This window comes from Mus caroli, unplaced genomic scaffold, assembly GCF_978045245.1.
Source record: "Mus caroli unplaced genomic scaffold, Mus_caroli_1 scaffold_11, whole genome shotgun sequence".
NCBI lineage: Eukaryota > Metazoa > Chordata > Mammalia > Rodentia > Muridae > Mus > Mus caroli.
Genome location: NW_028227266.1, coordinates 113,292,551 through 113,311,059, shown reverse-complemented (window position 1 = coordinate 113,311,059; position 18,509 = coordinate 113,292,551). Strand labels below are relative to the sequence as shown.

Sequence of the window (18,509 nt, the reverse complement as noted above, 5' to 3'; positions counted from 1 at the left end):
GCCTCCGGATCAGGAACTTCACCCAGGCACCACAGCGCGGGTGTGGAGGTCAAACGTTGACCTGGAGGAGCCGATTCTGTTTTCCCAAAGTGTGTCCTGAGATTGAACTCAGGTCACCAGGCTTGGTACCAAGTGCCTTTAGCAGCTAATCTCGGAAGTTCTAAATACCTTTTGTTTTTTGTTTGTTTTAGACAAGGTCTCATTGTGTAGCCTTGGCTGCTCCGGAACTCAGAGATTCACTGCTTCTGCCTTCTAAAAGTGCTGGGATCAAAGGTGAGCCAGTCAGCTTCTAAGTTTTACAAAAGGGTATATATAAATACAGAGAGCTTTGGATTCTATCCCTACACCTTTGCTGTAAACTATTTCAAAAGTGTACAGATTTTTTTTTAAATGCAGTCTTCATCATAGCTCATGCACAAATTCCTCCAGCATCCTAAGACGCAATATATCCTCAACTCGACAAGTCACACGATTTTCAAAGAGCCACCGGTATTCTTACTAATTTTATCCATGCAACATCCTCTAAAACCTTAGGTCAATAGCATTGCTATTCAAAGTGTGAAGTCTGTAAACCCGCAGCCTGTTATTTATGGCAGGCTTGGCGATGCAAATTTGAGATCAATTTGAACTATAGTAGGAGTATAAGGACAGCCTGGGGTACAGCTAGGAGACCGAGTCGAAAAAGAAAACGCACCCCAACCAGGATGTGCTGAACCAGAAACTAGGCATGCGCGGCCCATACATTCTTCAAGTGATTATAAACTTTCTTTCCTTTCAAAGATGGGAGTTCCATGAACCACAGGCTGGCCTGGACTTCACTAAGGTCCTACCCCTCCACCTTTCAGAGGCAAAGGTTGAGAACCTCCTCCAGGCACGCCCATCTCGGTCTCAGGGCGGGGAGGTCTGCCGGACGGGGCGGGCTACGGCCAGCTTCCCCGCCTCCCTTCCTAGGCCTGCCGCGTCGCGCGTCCTCAGCTCGGGGCTCCGGTTAGCCGGCCACGCGCGATGGGTCCCCGCAGCCCTGCGGCCGCGTTGCTGGTGCTGCTGTGTGTCGGGTGCGCGCCGACCCCCGGGCGCGGGCAGTACGAGCGCTACAGCTTCCGCAGCTTCCCGCGGGACGAGCTGATGCCGCTCGAGTCGGCCTACCGCCACGCGCTCGACCAGTACAGCGGCGAGCACTGGGCCGAGAGCGTGGGCTACCTGGAGGTGAGCCTGCGGCTGCACCGTCTGTTGCGCGACAGCGAGGCCTTCTGCCACCGCAACTGCAGCGCGGCCACGCCCGCGCCCACCGGCCCCGCCAGCTACGCCGAACTGCGCCTCTTCGGCAGCGTGCTGCGCCGCGCGCAATGCCTCAAGCGCTGCAAGCAGGGCCTGCCCGCCTTCCGCCAGTCGCAGCCCAGCCGCTCGGTGCTGGCGGACTTTCAGCAGCGCGAGCCCTACAAGTTTCTGCAGTTCGCCTACTTCAAGGTAAGGGCGCTCGCCCCACCCCGAACCCCGCCCCGCGAAACCACGCCCACTCCACCGAGCCGCTCCCCGTCAGGCCAGGTCGCCGCCCCTGAGCCCCGCCCACCGAACCCCTTCTGCCTGAATTAAGATCCCTGGTCCTTAAGTCCAGCCTAGCTGACCCCAGCTCCCAAACCACTTCTGCCCTATCCTAATCCCCGCAGCAAGCCTGCAGTCCAATTGAGCCCCGCCCCCCCCAGGCCCCGCCAATCACATCTCCTGTCCTGTAGCCAGGACCATCCCCCTCTGCACAATGACCCTCCCTCAAAATTTGTCCTATGGAACAGGGTCTAGTCTTGCCCCACCCTCCCTTGTGAGCACCCACCAGCAGCATCCCATATTGGGCCTCCCCTGGGCCACTTCTCTAGGTCTAGCCCCACCAAGCCCAAGGTTCAGCCCTGCCACTCAACCTCGAGCATCATTCCTTTACCCTTTGATTTTTTTTCTCATTTATATTTTTATGTGCATGCATGCTGTGTAATCTGTATGCCTGTGTCTGTGTGTATACCATGCCATACGTGTGTGGATACCTATGGAGGCCAGAAGAGGGCAGCAGATACCTTTGGACCTGAAATTAGAGCTGATTGTGAGCCACCCAGTGTAACCTGAGTACAGGGAACAGAGAGAACTTTGGGTCCTCTGCAAGAGCAGGAAGTGCCCTTATCCACTGAGCTATGGCTCCAGTCCCCTTCACCCAGGTTCTGCCACACAGCTCTGCTAAAGCTCTCCAAATCCTGCCCTTCCTCCTTCATCTTGAGCATGAAAATGATTTCCTCTCACTCTCTCTTTTTTTCCTCATGTAACCTGGGCTGGCTTCAGACCTGCTATATAGTGGAGGCTGATGTGAATTCTTTATCCTCCTGCCTGCATACCTCCTGCATGCTCCACCCCTCCCAGCTCCTGTGAAAATTGTTTGCAGCCTATGCTGAGGTAGCAAATATGCCCCAGGGCCCCAGCAGAGTAGCTGGAACTGGAAGGAGGGCTTTGTAAATCTTTGGGGACAGACTCCTCTGCTCAGGGAAGTGTGTGCAGATCCCAGGCTCATCTCTGCTCCCTCTCTCTGTCTCTGTCTCTTTTTCTCTCTGTCTCTCTCCCTCTGTCATCTAGAATTTAAGACAGATCATTTACTGCCTCCTCTTTATGGCTGCTTAAATTCTGCCTGTGATTGCTTGCTAAAAATAGCCACAAATTACAGCTCTTGTCCTCTAAGTCCTTGCCCTGGGAGGTTTGAATTCCCAGTTGCTGGACAGAAGAGTGTCAGCTTGTTGGGCCTTCACGGGGCTGAGGCAGAGAGAGAACTCTCAGAACCCAATTTCTACTTTTCTGGTTAAGAAAAATTTTTTTCTTTGCTTTTATTAATCAATGTGTGTGCACAAGTGGGCACACAGTGTGCAGGAGTGAAGGTCAGGGGACAGTTTGTGGAGTCTGTTGTCTCCTAGCACGTGGGCTCCAGGTGTCCATCCGGCTTGGTGGCAAGCACCTTTATGCACTGAGCCATCTTGCTGGCCCTCCTCTTCCTCAGTGCTCTTCCTTGGTGCCTAGAACAAGTCTCAGGTCATTGGCTGCCTGCAAAGCCTTCCCTTCTCTCCAACTGCCAGCTCAGGCTTTCCCCACAAGTCCCACCAGTCAGAGGCCACCTCTCCGGGCATCAGCCTTGACACCTGCCCTCTCCAGCCTCCCCGCCTTGCCACATGAGAGCCACCATTGTATCCAGATGACTTGGCTCAAGTTTAGGGACATTCTGGGACAGATTGATGCCTCTTTAATACCTCGTTCTCAAGAATTTGATGTGGATCACATGCTTATCTCTGTCTGTCTGTCTGTCTTTCTGTCTGTCTCTCACTCTGTGTGTATATGTGTCTCTCTCTTTAAACCTAGTCACCATCCCTGTCTTAGAGCGCTCCTTTGGGAAGGCTGAAGGGGGCCTTGGATGCGTGAGTGATTGAGACCCTTCCAACTGCCAGATTGTGCCAGGATTCTGTCAAAATGAGGGGCCTCAGGCTGCCATCCTCTCGGGGAGGCTGCTGCATCACACCTGCCTGCCTGTGTTGGTTACTTCTCTCCTTACTGTGACCCAGTGCCCAGAGCTAACTTAAGGAAGGAAGAAGGCTCACAGTTTGCAGGTACCGTCGGTCATGGAGAGCAGGTCAAGGCAGCCGGAGCATGGGGTGGCTGGTCACAGTGCACCCCAGCCCCACACTCTCAGTCAGGAAGCAGAGAGAGATGGATGCTGGTGCTCAGTTAGATTTCTCTTTGTTAAGCAGTTTGGGAAGCCAGCGGGCAGATAATCCCGACTGAAACTTTAGATAATTCCTCTCACGTATGCTGAGTGACTCCTGTCCTGGGTGGTTCTGCATCTAGACTCCATCAAGTCGGGAATGGGGATTTATTATCACACTGCTTTGTAAGGTCCCCCCACCCCCAGCACGCCTGTCCTATTTGAGATTGTCTGTGTTCCTGCTATTTCTAGTCAGGTGGCCAGCGCTAAACCCAGGGTCATGGCCCCTGAAGCTCCTACAGCAGCAACTTGGGTGAACTGACTGTCACCAGCCTGCTTCCTGGAAACAGTGCCCGCTGATAGAAGATGCTCCACAACTATCTGTGGGGGAGATGAGTCAGAGGGACCAGAGTCCCTGAGAATGAAGGCAGAGGGTTCTGAGAGAGCTCTGCAAGCATTAATGTGTTGGCCAAGGTCCCGCCAGAAAAGATAACATAAGGAAGATTTATTAAGACAGTTGTTTATAGAAGCGTGCAGGGGTACACACGGGATCTTCTAATCCCTAGCACTAGGGCCACTCAGGGGTACCCAGCCCTTGGCCAGAAGGGGCAGAGGAGTAAGTTGGCAGGAGTGACCACATGGAGCAGGCCATCTTGACAGGATCCGAGACCTTCAGTTTAGGAACAGTCAGGGGTCGCCATAGGAAGAGTCAGAAGATGAAACAGACCACAGCCTCCTTTTAGCTCCCCACTGGGCTCCTCATGGCTAACCCCTGAGGCAGCCAGAGGGCCTGGGGTTTGCTGGAAACACCACCCTCCTGGGGCTTAGATGGTGCAGGCAGTGGAGGGTAGGCAGGAAAGGCACTCAGGGCTGACCCAGGTCTTGAGAGGCCTTGAAAAGTCATTGCTCTCGTAACTGGAAATGTCATCTAAGTAAAGAGGGAACCAAAGGGCTCCGTGAAGAGGCTGGTGCCCTAGTTCAGCTGGTAGAGTAATTGCCTGGCATGCAGCAGGCTTTGGGCCCCATCAGTGCATAAGACTGGCTCTATTCACGCATGCCTGTGATCCCAACACTTGGGGAGATGAAGGCAGGAGGGTCAGAGATTCAAGGTCAGCCTTGAGGCTAGCCCAAGCTACGCAACAGTGGGTTAGCAAAAGAAGGAAGGAGAGGGAGGGAAGGAAGGGAGAGAGGGAGAGAAGTTGCTGAAATGAAATTCCAGTTACAAAGCTCAGTGTCTGACTGGAAACTGTGCACTTAGGCCAATGACCTCCCGAAGGCCATCGCTGCGGCTCACACCTATCTCCTGAAGCATCCGGATGATGAGATGATGAAGAGAAACATGGAGTATTATAAGAGCTTGCCTGGAGCCGAGGACCACATTAAAGACTTGGAAACCAAGTCGTACGAGGTACACCACTCTGGCTTTACCCCGCAGTTGGTATTGGACTCTGGGAGCAACTTTTTTTTTTTTTATTATATTCTATTGTGTGTGTGTGTCTGTAGGTGTGACATACCCCTTTTGTGGCAGCCAGAGGACAATTTGTAGTTCTCCTTTGTGACCCTGTGGGTCTGGGGGATTGGATTCACGTTGTCATGCTTGGTGGCAGGTGCTCTCACTCACTGAGCTATCATCCTGGCCAGTGTGCTGACATCTAAAGGATGTTGTGATGTTTTCTGTGATATTTGCTGAATTATGACAATAGGAAATGGGGGAAACAAAATTTCTATGAAGGAAAGTCAGCAAATTGGGCATGGTGACTTTTGCCTGTAATCTCAGCACTTGGGAGGCCCGAGGCATTGATGATCGCCGCGGGTTCAAAGCCAGGCTGGGCCACATGCACCGCCAAGCCCTTTTAGCTAACTGTTGATGAACTATATACAATTCAGCAATCTGTGACAACTTCATGTGTCATGTGATACAAGGAGCGTGGTGAGGAATTATGTTATCACCCAGCCTGAGTGACACCTTTCCTCCTGTCCCTCTGCAGTGAGGCCACTGCCACCCCGGGCCCCTGACTCAGGGAGTCACTTTTTCCTCTGATCTGAATTTGATTTTATTGTCAAATACTTGCTCTATTTGGAGTTGAACTGAAGAGGAAATGTGGTCATTTGGGCTGGGGGGTGTAGCTCAGTGGTAGAGGGTTTGCATACCTGCACAGCACCCTGGGTTCATTCCCCAGTATTGTATAAAACTGGGCATGATGGTGCATACCCGTGAGTCCAGCACACAGCAATTCAGCTGGTAAGAGGGCTTAGAGGGTTGATGGGTTTTGCTGCCTAACCTGAGGAGTGTCTTGAGTTTGTAGGAGGGAACTGTCTCCTCTAAGACACCATCTGAGCTCTACAAGTCTACATGTGCGGCTCATGCCTGTGTGCACACACAAGTGCTCATGTGCGCGCGCGTGCACACACACACACACGAATGTAAAAGCAAAAGTCCAGAAAGGAGGTCAAGCTCATCTTTGGCTACACAGAGAATCTGAGGTCAGCTTGGGCTATCCTGAGACTCTGGTTTAAAAAAAAAAGTGTCTGTTGTGAACATTGTAGGCAAATCCAGATCCACAGGCAGCCGCTTGGTTTGCGGCTAGTCAAGGGTCATCCAGGAGCGAGGAAGCACCGCTTGGGCAGAGTCGTGGTTCTTTTGGGGAGACAAGCGTGTCTCGGGTTTGCCAGGACGGGGCGTCACTGCATCTTCTTGCTCTGCAGAGCCTGTTTGTCCGTGCGGTGCGGGCCTACAACGGGGAGAACTGGAGAACGTCCATTTCCGACATGGAGCTCGCTCTTCCCGACTTCCTCAAGGCCTTCTATGAGTGCCTGGCTGCCTGCGAGGGGTCGAGGGAGATCAAGGACTTCAAGGACTTCTACCTGTCCATAGCAGGTCGGTGATAGGCGGGGCCTATGCGCCCGAGGCATCTAAGGACCTCTCCCACCACCACCCCCCTTTTTTCTTAAGAAAGGAAAGAAACATTTTTCTTGTTGACAGGATCTCACTGAATAGACCAGGCTGGCCTGCCTGTGTAGACCAGGCTGGTCTCAAACTCACAGAAATTCCCCTGCCTGCTGGGTGCTGGGATTAAAGGCATGGGCTACACCCAGTTTAGATTTGGGTTTGATAAGGTGGACTTCTTGTGCCTTGTGGTCTTGCTTACTTTTTTCTTTATTGGTATCTGAATGGAATAGTTCCTCTCTCTTGTTTCCTATCCCTGATGGTTCCACTGTGATTTAAATCTACTGAATCTTTTGTTTCTAGCATTCCTGCCTCTCCAACTCTGTCTATGTCCTTGTCTCTCATCCATCTTGCTGCCTTTCTGCCAACTTTCTTTCTCTCTGTCCTTTTTCTTGAGACAGGGTTTCTCTGTGTAGCCCTGGCTGTCACGGACTCACTCTGTAGACCAGGCTGGCCCTGGACACAGAGATCCGCCTGCCTCTGCCTCCCGAGGCTTGGGACCACCCCTCTGCTTGCTAACTTTCTCATCAACACCTGATTTACTTTCTCCGCCCTTTTTACTTATATTCACTCGCTGGCTCCCCTCTTCAGTTGCCGGCCATTTTTAGTAAGAGATGTCTGAATGCTTTGTTCAGCATTTTAACTGTCCTGTGAGCTCGGAATCAGAAGTTGGGAGTCAGAGTCTCTTGGGGGCTTCTCGCCCAGCCTTGCTTTTCCTTGTTCTTTGTGTCATGCTCTCTGTCACTCCATTTGGGTTTCTTCTCAGAGAGCGCCCTGCACCGGAGGACTCAGTATCCATTACTACATGCAGAGGAGAAAGCAAACTGCCTGCTTTATTGTGTCCAATGCTGGTCTTTTCTCCAAACTTTAAACAAAATTCTACTTTTTTTTTGAAAAAAGATTTTTTTATTTTGTATATGTGAATACACTGTTGCTGTCTTCAGATCCCATTACTGATGGTTGTGAGCCACCATGTGGTTGCTGGGAATTGAACTCAGGACCTCTGGAAGAGCAGTCAGTGCTCTTAACCATTGAGCCATCTCTCCAGCCCTACAGTATTTTTCTAATTATTTATTTTCCATTTACTTATTTGTGTATACATTCGTGTCTCTCTGTGTGTGTGTGTGTATGTATGTGTGTGTGTGTGTATGTATGTGTGTGTGTGTGTATGTATGTATGTATGTGTGTATGTGTGTGTGTGTGTGTGTATGTATGTGTCTGTGTCTGTGTGTGTGTGTGTCTGTGTGTATGTGTGTGTGTGTGTGTATGTATGTGTGTGTGTGTGTATGTATGTGTGTCTCTGTGTGTGTGTATGTATGTGTGTGTGTGTGTGTGTGTGTATGTATGTGTGTGTGTGTCTAGGTCAGAGGACGCCTTGTGGGAATCAGTTTCTTCTTTCCACCACGTAGGCATCAGACTCAGGAGCTCAGGTTTGTCTGCAAGCACCTTTACCCACGTTGAGCTATTTTTTTCATTTATTTATTTGTCTATTTATTTTGTGTGTGCATGCGCTTGTGCACATGTGCCATGGTGTGGTGTCCGTGTAGAGGTCAGAGGACAACTCACAGGGCCGGTTCTCTCTTTGCCACGTGGGTCCCAGGGACCAAACTCAGGCCATCCAGTCTTGGGCAGGTGCTCTTACCCAGCGAACTATCTTGCTGACCTGTAAGCCCAGTGGGCTTTTTTTAAAAATTTTAATAAAGTAAATTATTTTTTAAAGATTTTATTTATTTATTTTATGTATACGAGTACACTGTAGCTGTCTTCAGACACACCAGAAGAGGGCATCTGATCCCATTACTGATGTTTGTGAGCCACTATGTGGTTGCTGGGAATTGAACTCAGGACCTCAGGAAGAGCAGTCAGTGGTCTTAACCGCTGAGCCATCCATCTCTCCAGCTCCCAACCCAGTTCTAAAGAAAGGCCCCTGGCTGCCACTACCATCAGAACAGCACGCCACTGGTGCCACCAACAGTGCTTCTAAGACATTTAAGCCAATTGCTGTACAAATAGTTGTCCTTTGGGCTGAGCATGGTGGAGTTCACCTTTAATCTCAGCAGTAGGATTCTGTGACTTCCAGGACAATTGGAGCTACATAATGACACCTTTTCTCAAACAGCAACAGCAAAAACAAGATTTCCTTCCTTGGTTTCTGACAGTTACATTGGGAGGGTCCGGTTTTGGCTGGAACAACTAGAAGTGGCTTTAGAATGTCCCACGCAGACATGTGTGATAGCTGATATTCTCTTATCAGAGGTGCTACTCATTTTATTTTATGTTTTTATGGCAATGCTGGTGATTGAACGTAGGGCCTCACATAAGCTTCATAAATGTTTCACCACAGTTAAGGCTCTGTCCCTGCCCGGTGCTGATAATTTGTAAGCATTTAGTTAAAGGGTTTTCTGCCTCTGCTGCGTCAGGGTTCATCTATCGCCTCACGAGTTAGATGTTAACAGGGGGACCCTGAGGACATCATGGTCCCTGCGTGCTTTCCTCAGTTCCAGCGTCACCCTAGAGAAGTCTTGCTGATATCATGTCCTTTTTTCTATAAAAGTCACTTGTACATAAGTATCCCCCCGATTTTACATTCTCTTCTGGTTTTCGTTTTCCGCATTTCGTATATCCAAACTCACAATAGGACTTAGGTTACCTGGGCTTGGGGGCGTAGCTCCGTGGATAAAGTGCCTACCTGGTCCTGGGTTCAGTTTCCAGCTCTACACTGCCTGGTCATGTGGTGCACCCCTGTTACCCCAGCCCTTGGCATCACAGGGTAGAGTCAGGAGGATGAGGAGGTCGGGTCATCCTCGGCTACACAGGAGTTCAAAACCAGCCTGAGCTACATGAGAAGACGGCTCAACTTTGTTTTCTACCAACTTGACAATTAAATTTGTTGTTATTTTTGTGGTGCTGAGGATCAAACCCAGGGCCTAATGTATGTCAGGCAAGCCCTCTCCCATTGAGCTAGACCTCTAACCTTCAGTTTAAATTGTTTGAAAAAATGACAGTATTTATGACATCTTAGCAGTGTAAGATGGCTAGTCATATTAATTTATATTAATATATTTTGGTCATAAAACATTTTAAATTATATTTTTATTTATTTTGTGTGTATATGGTGGTGGTAGTGGGGTGGGTAGTGCCATGGCTCACTTGTAGCCGGAGGAAAACTTGTGGATATTGGTTCTCTTTGTCTATGATGTGGGTTCTGAGTGTTGATTCATGCTACAGAAAACCCTTCCTGTACACTGTATGCTTGCTGAAGATGCCAGTGACCAGGCCACATGCCTGGTGCTTATAGAAGGCAAAAGAACGTGATGGATCCCCTGAAACTGGAGTTACAGTTGTGAGCCACTCTGTGGTGCTGGGATCTGAACCTGGGACCTCTAGAAGAACAGCTGGTGTTCACCAGGGAGCCATCCCTGCAGCCATGAGCTCTTTATTTTAAATGTCGCATTTCCCCCTTTACCTCCGTGTGTGTGGAAGGCAGGACTAGAGTGAAGACGAGGCTGAGGCTGAATTGGTGATGCTTAGAGTGCACTAGGCCTTGGTTTTCATTGAGAGAGAGAATGAGAGAGGGTGAGAGAGGGGGGTGACAGAGAGAGAGAAAGAGAGAGAGACAGAGAGACAGAGAGAGAAGGAGGGAGAGAGACAGAGACAGAAAGGGGAAGGTAGGGAGAGAGGGATTGAGGAGGGACACAGAGAGACAGGCAGACCGACTGTTCTAAGAATTTATATCTGTTTTTCAGATCACTATGTGGAAGTTCTGGAGTGTAAGATTCGGTGTGAGGAGACCCTCACCCCAGTCATAGGAGGCTATCCCGTGGAGAAATTTGTGGCGACCATGTACCACTATTTACAGTTTGCGTATTACAAGTGTAAGTAACCCTGTGCAGAATATCCCTGCTTAGCTATGGCGGCTGAGAAGGCCACCAAGGTCACACATGTGCTATGCACGAAGAGGCCGTCTGGCTCCGATTCAAGCAGAGACCCTGAGCTCTGAGCCCGGCTGCTGACCTTGAACTCTGGGTTTTGCCTGCTGTTCTCTGGGAGATTTTTCGCTTTCCAGGGTTGGAGATAAATAGTGTAGGTAAAACTTAGCCCCTTCCCCAGCCATACAGGCTGTGTGCAGGAAGAGCCTTAAACTTGTCATCATAGAAAACAGCCGCTAGGTGGCACCATTGAATCTTCTTGACCCGGTCAGTCCTGCCAGAGTTTTGTTAACTAAGGGTCTCTGCTTTGTAGATTAGAAGTGGCTCTGGAAGGTACCAGGATAAATACCTTGTCTCACTTTTTCTTTGCCTGACTCCCCTGCCCCCCAAGACAAATGCCACCCTGCAGAACGCCCATGCTGTGGTGATGTAGGGGGCCCAGTTCTAAACAGGGAGGCTGGAGCAGGAAACCCGTTCGCAGGGGATGGCAAAACTAGGTCGGTCACCTTTGACTCTTCCAGTCCTGAGGGCCTGTCATGATTTATCTTGTTGGTTTCTGTAGTGTAGAGTCTTTTATTTATGTTGTTTGTTTGTTTATGTATTTAGAAACTCAGTCTCATGTAGCCAAGACTAGCCTCAAACTTACTGTATAGCCAAGGATGACCTTAATTATTGATCCCCCTGCCTCCTCCTCCCAAATGCTGGGACTGTGTCAGCACTTACTATTTTATTATTAACATATATTATTTATATTGTTTATATATTTTAAATTAGTTATTATTAACACACATATTAAATTATGTATGGTTTATGAAGAACTAGGGATTGAACCCAGGACTCCTTGTATGTTAAGCAAGCACTCTACCAACTGAGCCACATCCCCAGCCTTTGTTTCTGTCTTCCAAGTTTGATTCCATTAGAGGAGGGCCTGCCCTCTCTGGGAATTGTGGTCCTAGCCAGATGGGACCCAGGAGCTGCAGCCTCCAGCAGGAAGCCTGTGGCTAAGGAGCCTCTGTCCTCCTCAGGCCCAGTGCGGCCCAGGCCTTGAGTCCCATCACCTCCTGTGACTTGCCCTGACTGTCTGAAGCCAGCAGAATGAACACAGCCTGAGGGTGATCCGTGCTCTCTACTGTGCGTCACGGTCCTGGGACCTAGGCTGTGCCCTGCCCACTTTCTGAGGTCTTTGACTGTTTTCTTTTTTTGGTTTTTCGAGACAGGGTTTCTCTGTATAGCCCTGGCTGTCCTGGAACTCATTTTGTAGACCAGGCTGGCCTCAAACTCAGAAATCCGCCTGCCTCTGCCTCCCGAGTGCTGGGATTAAAGGCGTGAGCCACCATGCCTGGCTGAGGTCTTTGACTGGAGGAAGATCAAGCTTCTAGCTTCCATGGGGGGTGACAGAGGGAGCTGCAGGGCGTGGCTCTCACCTGCCTGGCCTCTTCTCTGGTTGCAGTGAATGATCTGAAGAACGCAGCCCCGTGTGCTGTCAGCTACCTGCTCTTTGACCAGAGTGACAGGGTCATGCAACAGAACCTGGTGTACTATCAGTACCACCGGGACAAGTGGGGCCTCACGGACGAGCACTTCCAGCCCAGACCCGTGAGTGTCCGCTCTGGGTCCTGCTCACTCACTAGTCCCCCTTCCCGCACTGGGTCCTGCTCACTTGTCCCCCTTCCCGCACTGGTCCCTGCTTACTCATCCCTCTTCCTCACCTGCAGGAGGCTGGTTTCACCCTTCAGAGAGAATCAGCTCTGAAATGAAGGAACTCCACTGTTTCTGGTTACTGTTGGTCTCCCTGCCCCTCCTGAGTCAGGCCCTGACTCTGTAGCCCTTACTGACCCAGAAGTCACTGAGTAGACTAGGCTGGCCTTGAACTCAGAGAGACACCCCCCCACCTTGCTTCTGCCTCCTGCATGCTGGGTTCACAGGCATATGCCATCACGCACTGCTTAATTTTTTTCTTATATTTTGACTTATTTGCCATGTGTATGTACGTGGGCCTGCACGTGCAGCAGCCTGCAGTGGGGGCAGAGGACGACGTGTGAGAATCAGCTCTCTCCTACCATGTGGGTCGCAGGTATTGAACTCAAGTGGTCAGGCTCGGTAGCAAGCACCTTTATGCAAGGAGCCATTCTCCAGGCCCGAGGCGTCCATAGGGTTTTTTATTTGTTTCTCATTACGGATGGTTGTGAGCCACCATGTGGTTGCTGGGATTTGAACTCATGACCTTGGGAAGAGCAGTCAGTGTTCTTAACAGCTGAGCCATCTCTCCAGCCCTGGGACTGTGTATTTACTTATGCATTTATTGTTGCAAAAATAGGGTTGGACTTCACATGCTGGTTTTGTAATTTACTTTGTGTCCCCAGCCTCCCTTTTCATGGTGTTAGAAGCCAGGAGCTGCTTACAAGCTATGACAAGCACTCCATCACCTCCAGCTCTTGGTCTTTAGAGATAGGGTTTTGCTATCTAGCTCAGGCTGGTCTCAAAGTTGCAATCCTCCTGCCTCTGCCTCCCAAGTGCTGGGGCTATAGACTTTTATGAATGAAATGTCACTTAATTCCTTCAATAGATAGATATATTTGAGGCTTTATACCTACAGTCGGGCCTAATTTTATGTGACTTTGAAAACCTCTTTGCTGCTGTTGGGTGTTGGCGGTGCGTGACTGTAACTCTAGCAATGTTGATGTAGAGGCGAGAGGAGGATTATTAGGTTTGGGGCTAGCCTGGGCTACAAAGCAATACCCTGTCCTAATAAAGCAGAAACAAATATATTTTTTTTCTATTCAGGATTTTTGTATACTGTCCTAGGATTTCATAAATTAATCTTCCATATCTCAATTCCTTGCTAAAGAATACATGCACACATTTCCTCAGTTGCTGTGTTGGTTTTTTTTTGTTTGTTTGTTTATGCTGTGTTGGGGATGGGTCTGAGGGTTTCCGGCACGCCAAGCAAGCATGGTACCAACTGAGCTTTAGCCCAGAACACCCCCTTCCCGCCCCCCTCAAGGGCCATGTTAGCATTTATATATCATAGAATCTGCCTTCGAATCTGCATACTTCAGTGGCTGTTGGGTATGTTCACACTCACACAGTCTTTCCTAGTGCATGCTTGTTAACCCTTTCACGCCTTGATTGAAATCCAGTACCCTGTGCTGCTTGCTGTTGACTCACATGAGAAGTCTGGTTACCCGACAGTTCTCTCTGTGTCTGAACAGGAAGCAGTTCAGTTCTTTAATGTGACGACGCTCCAGAAGGAACTGTACGACTTCGCTCAGGAACACCTAATGGATGATGATGAGGTAGGCTCTCGCTGTCTGCACAGTGTGCCTGAGAGAAAACATGACTGGAGTCTCTGCTAGAGTCACCTCAAGGCTGGGTCCCCCCTCCAATGGGAAACAGAAGCGGCCCTCGAGGACACAGCTGCTGTTGGGGTTTTAATGGAAGCCAGTGTTCTGGTGTGGAAAAGCACAGAGCTGGAAGCCCAGGCTGGACTGATGCTTCCCCTGTGGGGGAAATGTGTTTGGAGTATGCATCAGATTGAGAGAGATTGAGAGAGATTGAGAGAGAGAGAGAGAGAGAGAGAGAGAGAGAGAGAGAGAGAGAGAGAGAGAGAGAGAGAGAGAGAGAGAGAGAACGGGATGCATTGGGGGCGCTTGTCCCAGGACAGCCCTGTGCAGTCAGTCTCTGCTTCCCCCTTTTTGTGGGTTCCAGGGATTGAATTTAGGCCACCAGACTTACAGGGCAACGACTTTACCCACTGACCCCTCCACCATGTTTTTAAGGTGGAGTTTCTTACAGAATCTAGAGTTTATTTATTCGGCTAGACTGACTGCAGCGAGCTCTCAGGAGCCTCCTTTCTCTGTCCTCTTCCCCAGGGTTGAGGTGACAGGCGTGTGCTACTGTGCTTTGGTGCTGTGCGCACACACACACACATACACACACACACACACACAGGTCCTCAAGCTTGAGTGCCAGACACTTTCCCATGGACCCATCTCCCCATCTCCCTTCCCCCCCTTTTTTTGGAGATAAGATCTTGGCTTGTAGCCCAGGTTAGCCTTACCTGCCCTCTTTCCTGCTCCAAGGCTAAAGCAATAGAATGCTAGGTGTGTCTCACCATGCCCTTTCTTTGGTTTTATTTACATTTATTTGTTTATTTGTTTGTTGTTTTCTTATTTGTGTGGGGAAGGGGCTATAGTACCACCACGGAGGTCAGAAGACAGCTTGCGGGAGTTGGTCTTTTCCTTCTACCTTGTGGGTGGCAGGGCTTGAACTCAGGTCATTTGGCTCTATAGCAAACTCCTTCACCCACTGAGCCCCTCTCAAAGGCCCCCACACTGCCATTTTTGAGAAGTGTAGTGAGTTTTACTCGTTCTGCATGTTGAAGACACTTATAAATCCCATCCCGTTTTCCAACCAGGTTATTATAATTTTATGGGTGTAAACTATATCCTTGCTTCCAGGAGCGCATTCTCCTCTGCAAGCTGGTTTTCTGACTCGATCTCCCTTAGCCAACCTTAGCCCTTTTTGTTTGTCTGTTTGATGTGTTTTGTCATTTAGACACTGTCTCATGTAGCACAGGCTGGCCTCCAGCTTGCACTGTAGCTGAGCTGAAGTTCTGGCCATCCTGCTGGGAACTCTCAAGTGTGGCATTACAAACATGCATCACCACACCCAGTTTATTCTGATAGCGGGAGTCAGTTTAGAACTTGGCTCATGCTTGTCACGTGCCTCTACCTACTGTATGGTAGATTCATCTTCAGGGCCAGCTTCTTTCCTGGCCCATCCTGACAGGAGCAGCATGAAGCCAGGCCACAGGAAAGCCATCAGTAGAAAACCCTTCTTATTTACTTAGAGAGATGAGATTGGAAGGAACTGGGAAATCCTTTGTAAAAAAGCTGGGGGGACTCAATGTGTTTGGAGGCATAAGAAATCTGGGAGCTCTGACCTATTGCATCCTGGGGGAGCCCAGAGGATGAGAAGTTCTGAGAGACACTGGGCCAGAGCGGAGGCACTAAGCCACCCCTCCCCACACCTCCGCTCCACCTCCGACTCTTCTTAAGGCTCTGAGTAAGACATGGTCAGGGAAGTGTTCACCTTGCTGGTCCACATGGCCAATAAGGAAGAAAGTGACAGCCTTTTATGAATTAGGAGCAAATGTAACTGTGAACACCACTGGGTATGAAAGTTCTGTGCAAGTGAGAAAGTGGGGGCCTCGGGATATACTTCAGTGGTATAGCATTTACCTGACATGCACAAAGCCCTGGGTTCAATCTCCAGGGCTTTGAAACTAATGAGTTAATAAGGGATTCATAGGCCTGCACCTTAGGTTGCGGTCTCACTGAAGAGAGTCCCAGGCATGCTGCTGTCAGAGCTGGTCCCCAACATAGCAACATTCCTACATGGCTGTGGTGGCTTGGGAAGTGTGGGGGGCTGCTCAGGATGGAGAGCGATTCTGAGGCAGAACCAAGGGGCCAGGAGGAAGATGGAGAGAGGCCCAGTGCAGAGAACCCTGCGGAGCCCTTCAGGGTGGTATCTAGATCACCTACATGACACCAGTCATCTGTGAGGTGGCAGGCTGCTTGACGCTGTGGTCACATGGGGTAGGAGATAAGGCTCTGTTTTCAAGGAGAGAAACAACAGCTCCTCTGGGTTCCAAGCCAGTGGGGGAACTTGCTTGGGCCTGAGCAGACAGCCATTGGTGGCCTCTGGGAAACTCTCTTCCTGTCTTTGACACCTCTCGTGCCCTGTGGCCTGCCTAACTGAGGTATCTGCCATCTCTTACAGGGAGAGGTTGTGGAGTATGTGGACGACTTGTTGGAGACGGAAGAGTCTGCCTAGTCCACAGGGGCTAAGGAACCTCTCTTCCACATTCCTCTTTCTTCAAGTGCCTGGGTTGTTGATACCTCACAGCCTCTCTTCTTAAAGTAAGAAGGAAGCCACCATCTCTCCCTACCAAGGTCAAGCCTGACTTCCCCTTGTTCACACTCAGTATTCACGCTTGTCTTCATGGTTACACGTCTTCATGCCTGTCTTTCCCTTCACACATGTGTTCCTGTCATCTAGTCTGCCCTCCTCACGGTCATGTTCGTCTCCCCTCTGATCCCATGTGTCTCCCCCATGTTTAGAAATACAGTATTCTGTGGTCTGCTTTCTCATCCCTGAAGAAAAATCAGTATTATTTTTTAAGTAAGAAAAACACTAAAAGATGATAAATATATTTGGAGAATTTCTTTGGTCTCTCCGTCCTTCCAGACGTTCCTCTCCTTTATGCCACTCGTTAAGGACAAAAGGTGGCAGAAGATAAAGGCTGAGGTCGGGGCCTGAGGGTCACCTTCACGTGGTTCACTCGGCCTGACCTGAGCCCCTCCTTGCTCACAACACCCGAAGGTGGCCTCTGCTCAGTTCCTTGGAGTCCTCAGAATACACCAGAGGTTACAATGTCATTTAATGTGAACAGTACCCGGTTATAAGTCTCAGGGTTAGAAATGATACAGGCCAGGGGTGGATTTAGCTTTCTTTATTCTCCTAAGGACTGTGGGGCTCCTGTTCCACATTAGGCATTTGACTGACAGCAGAGGTCCCATGCAGAGTCACCGAAGGAAAAGCTGCTTCTGTTAGTTCCTGGTCTGGGAGCTGCAACAGAATATGTGACACAAGCGACTGAGGAAGGGTTTGTCTGACTCTTGGTAAGAGGGCAGACTCCATCATGAGATGAAGTCAGCGGGAGGTCACAGTGGAGGCATGAGATCATGGAGGTGGGGGGGGTCACAGTGGGGGCAGGAGGTCACAGTTGGGGAGGGAGGTCACGGTGGGGGCAGGAGATCACGGTGGTGGGATGTCACAGTGGGGGGTGGGAGGTCACGGACATGGGAGGTCACCATGGTGAGAAGTCACGATGGTGGTGCAAGGGTGGGTTTGGGAGGGGAAGTCATGGTGGTAGGAATTCACAGCAGCTTAAGTTTATGGTGGAGGGAAGTTGCGGCTGCTGAAGCATCTATCTGTAGGCAGGAAGTAGAATGCTGGTGATAGGCTCACTTCCTCTCTTTTCCCTCTGGATCCAGCCCCTAGACAGGCCTAGCTGCATTTACCATGGGCTTTCCCACCTCAGGTAAGGTAACCTAGCAACTCCGTCTCAGGCCTGGAGTCTTCAGCCTTAGGTGATTCTGGGTGTTGACCTTTGATGTTAGCCACCACCCTGTCCTCACATCTTGGAGTCTGCAGGAAGAGGGATTCTCATGTGTTTGTAGGAACTGCGGTGTCCTAGGTGTAGGATGCTGTGGTGGCTATTCCTGGTTGTCAACTTGACTATATTTGGAATGAACTACAATCCAGAATTGGAAGGCTCACCAGTGACCCTTATCTGGAGGCTGGGAGATAGAAGTTTCTGATCTGAATCTTGGTATGGAGACCTTGAGGCATAGTGGCTATGGATTCCAGAAGATTAAGACAGGGAGATCTCCGAGTTCAATGTCATCTGGGATTAAAGGTGTGGTGGAACACACCTTTAATCTGGGCTACACCTTCTGCTGGAGACCATCTAAGGACATTGGAAGAAGGGAGTCTCCCTCTTGTTCCTTTACCTGCTTGCCCAGTACAAACAACAACCGGCACAGTGTACAAGGCTCTGGGTTTGATCCCAGCACCATGTCAAGCAGACATGCACACCCGTTATCCCAACACTCAAGAGGTGGAGGCCGGAGGATTAGAAACTCAAGGTCATCCTCAGCTACATAAAGAGTTCGAGGCCAGTCTGGGGTATATGGAACTCTGTCTCACCACACACACACATACTATAAATAAAATGTAAACATATTGAATAAATAAAAAATGGGCCAGAGCCATATATTTCTAACCCCATCAATGGGAGCTGGGGACAGGGAGATTCCCCAAGACTTGCTGGCCAGCTAGACTA

General features: G+C 49.9%; 1 protein-coding gene across 1 annotated transcript; it reads left to right on the top strand.

Moving 5' to 3' along the window:
• The first annotated feature begins 110 nt into the window (after positions 1-110).
• On the top strand, positions 111-16,848 carry Crtap (cartilage associated protein). The gene is made up of 7 exons (XM_085828148.1): positions 111-1,467; positions 4,980-5,129; positions 6,428-6,599; positions 10,415-10,543; positions 12,048-12,193; positions 13,810-13,893; positions 16,382-16,848. The coding sequence occupies exons 1-7, from the start codon at positions 1,006-1,008 to the stop codon at positions 16,433-16,435; spliced, it is 1,197 nt and encodes a 398-aa protein (XP_085684274.1). The 5' UTR covers positions 111-1,005; the 3' UTR covers positions 16,436-16,848.
• The last annotated feature ends 1,661 nt before the right edge of the window (positions 16,849-18,509 follow it).